At 51.6% G+C, this 1,719-nt stretch overlaps 1 protein-coding gene across 8 annotated transcripts in view; it reads right to left on the bottom strand.

Moving 5' to 3' along the window:
• Positions 1 to 1,719, bottom strand: part of atp8a2 (ATPase phospholipid transporting 8A2) — a 42,132-nt gene that overhangs the window by 12,518 nt on the left and 27,895 nt on the right. For all 8 annotated transcript variants that reach the window (XM_062479423.1, XM_062479426.1, XM_062479429.1 and 5 more), the window contains one exon: positions 978 to 1,150. In XM_062479423.1, coding sequence (XP_062335407.1) covers positions 978 to 1,150 — 173 coding nt within the window. The remainder of the gene's footprint in view (positions 1 to 977; positions 1,151 to 1,719) is intronic.

Genomic DNA, 1,719 nt, shown 5'->3' with positions numbered 1-1,719 from the left:
AACCGTTTGCATGTATATGGACTTAAAAACCCAAACACATACAGTAACAGCACTGACGTACACACACACAGACATGATGTAATCCACACCTCTATTCATTAGCTATGAACTAACAAGACACTACCATTATAGACGATCACATAATCAAACTATGTAATGCACAGACACACGCGCACACACACACACACACCAGGCGGAAAGCATCCCAGTCACCTCTGCACCTCAATCTGCTTATGGCAGAGGGGAGAGGAGGGGGTGGGGGGGTGGGCTTGAGGCTGTTTGTAAGGCCTTGGAGACCTGAGTCCGGATATGGCCTTTATGCTAGAGAGAGTCAATTACTCCCCTCCTCCTGAAACACACACACACACACACACACAGAACCCACGTTGGCAGAAATCCACACACACACACACGCGCGTGCACACACACGCGCAGCTGGCTCAGGATGGAAACATGACTAAATAAGGGAACATACAGTAAACATTCTCTGAGTGCAGTATGCTTTGTATGAATGAAAAGTGGTGTGGAAGTGTGTGTGTAGTAGTGTGTGTGTGTGTGTGTGTGTGTGTGTGTCGTTTCTGGGTTAACAGCAGTAAGTGAGTCATGACTTTGACATTTCCATGCAGAGCAGTGTATTACATTACCCCTGTGAGCCACATGCCAAGCTTTTATCATCTCCATTCATTTACTGACCCTGGGCAACCTGCAACCTTTAACACACACGGTACACACACAGTGCACACACACTCTCTCACAGAGATGGGAGTCTCTGATGTGGAGGGAATTCAGGTCTCTGCAGTTAAGTGGCCAGCCTCGGACTGAAGAGGGATGTGTGTGAGTGTGCGTGTGCATGTGTGTGTGTGAGTGTGTGCATGTGCGTGCGTGTGTGTGCATGTGTGTGTGTGCGTGTGAGCGTGTGTGTGTGTGAGTGTGAGTGTGTGCATGTGTGTGTGTGTGTGTGTGAGTGAGCATCCTACCGGCAGCAGATGACAGCCTTGCAGGAGAGCGCGAGGTCCAGGAAGGCCTGGCGCAGCTCGAAGGAGAGGGCGTACTTCAGCGTCTGCCCGTCTATGATGAGCGCCAGCTCGTTCTCCTTCCCCAGAGAGTCTCCCAGGGACGAGCAGTGGGCCGTCAGGGCGGCGCGCGTCGCCTGCAGGGGACCACAGACCCGAGGTCAGGGGGAGCACAGACACACACAAGACACACCACACACACACACTGACACACACACACACACACACTGACACGCCACGGTGAAACTGTGGGAAAGTCTTAATGTTGGTGGAAGCTGAAGGAGGCGTTTTAAGTGGTGCCACTGGGGCTGTCGATGCCCCTGTCGTTTTCTTCCACAAACGCATCTGGTCTCTATCACCAAGCGCACCCCTGAGCCACACACACACACACCTTACTGTACAGGAACAGGCATTAGCAGAGAGGGAGTACAATGGTCCGAAGGGAGGGAGGGAGACAGAGAGAGACAGAGACAGAGACAGAGACAGAGACAGAGACAGAGAGAGAGAGAGAGAGAGAGAGAGAGAGAGAGAGAGAGAGAGAGAGAGAGAGAGAGAGAGAGAGAGAGAAAGGGACAGGTCAATATTGTGAGAGAACAAGTAAGGAAGGGAGTAGAAAGTGATCTGTGTCATGAGGACGGTAGCGCTCCAGGCTGCGTTCATCTCTTTTCATTCAGAGCAACACTATCTCAACTCTTGTACCACGTCA

The sequence above is a fragment of the Osmerus eperlanus genome, chromosome 15 (genome assembly GCF_963692335.1).
Source record: "Osmerus eperlanus chromosome 15, fOsmEpe2.1, whole genome shotgun sequence".
NCBI lineage: Eukaryota > Metazoa > Chordata > Actinopteri > Osmeriformes > Osmeridae > Osmerus > Osmerus eperlanus.
Note: the sequence above shows the minus strand (reverse complement) of the source record. Positions and strands in the feature narration are given on the sequence as shown.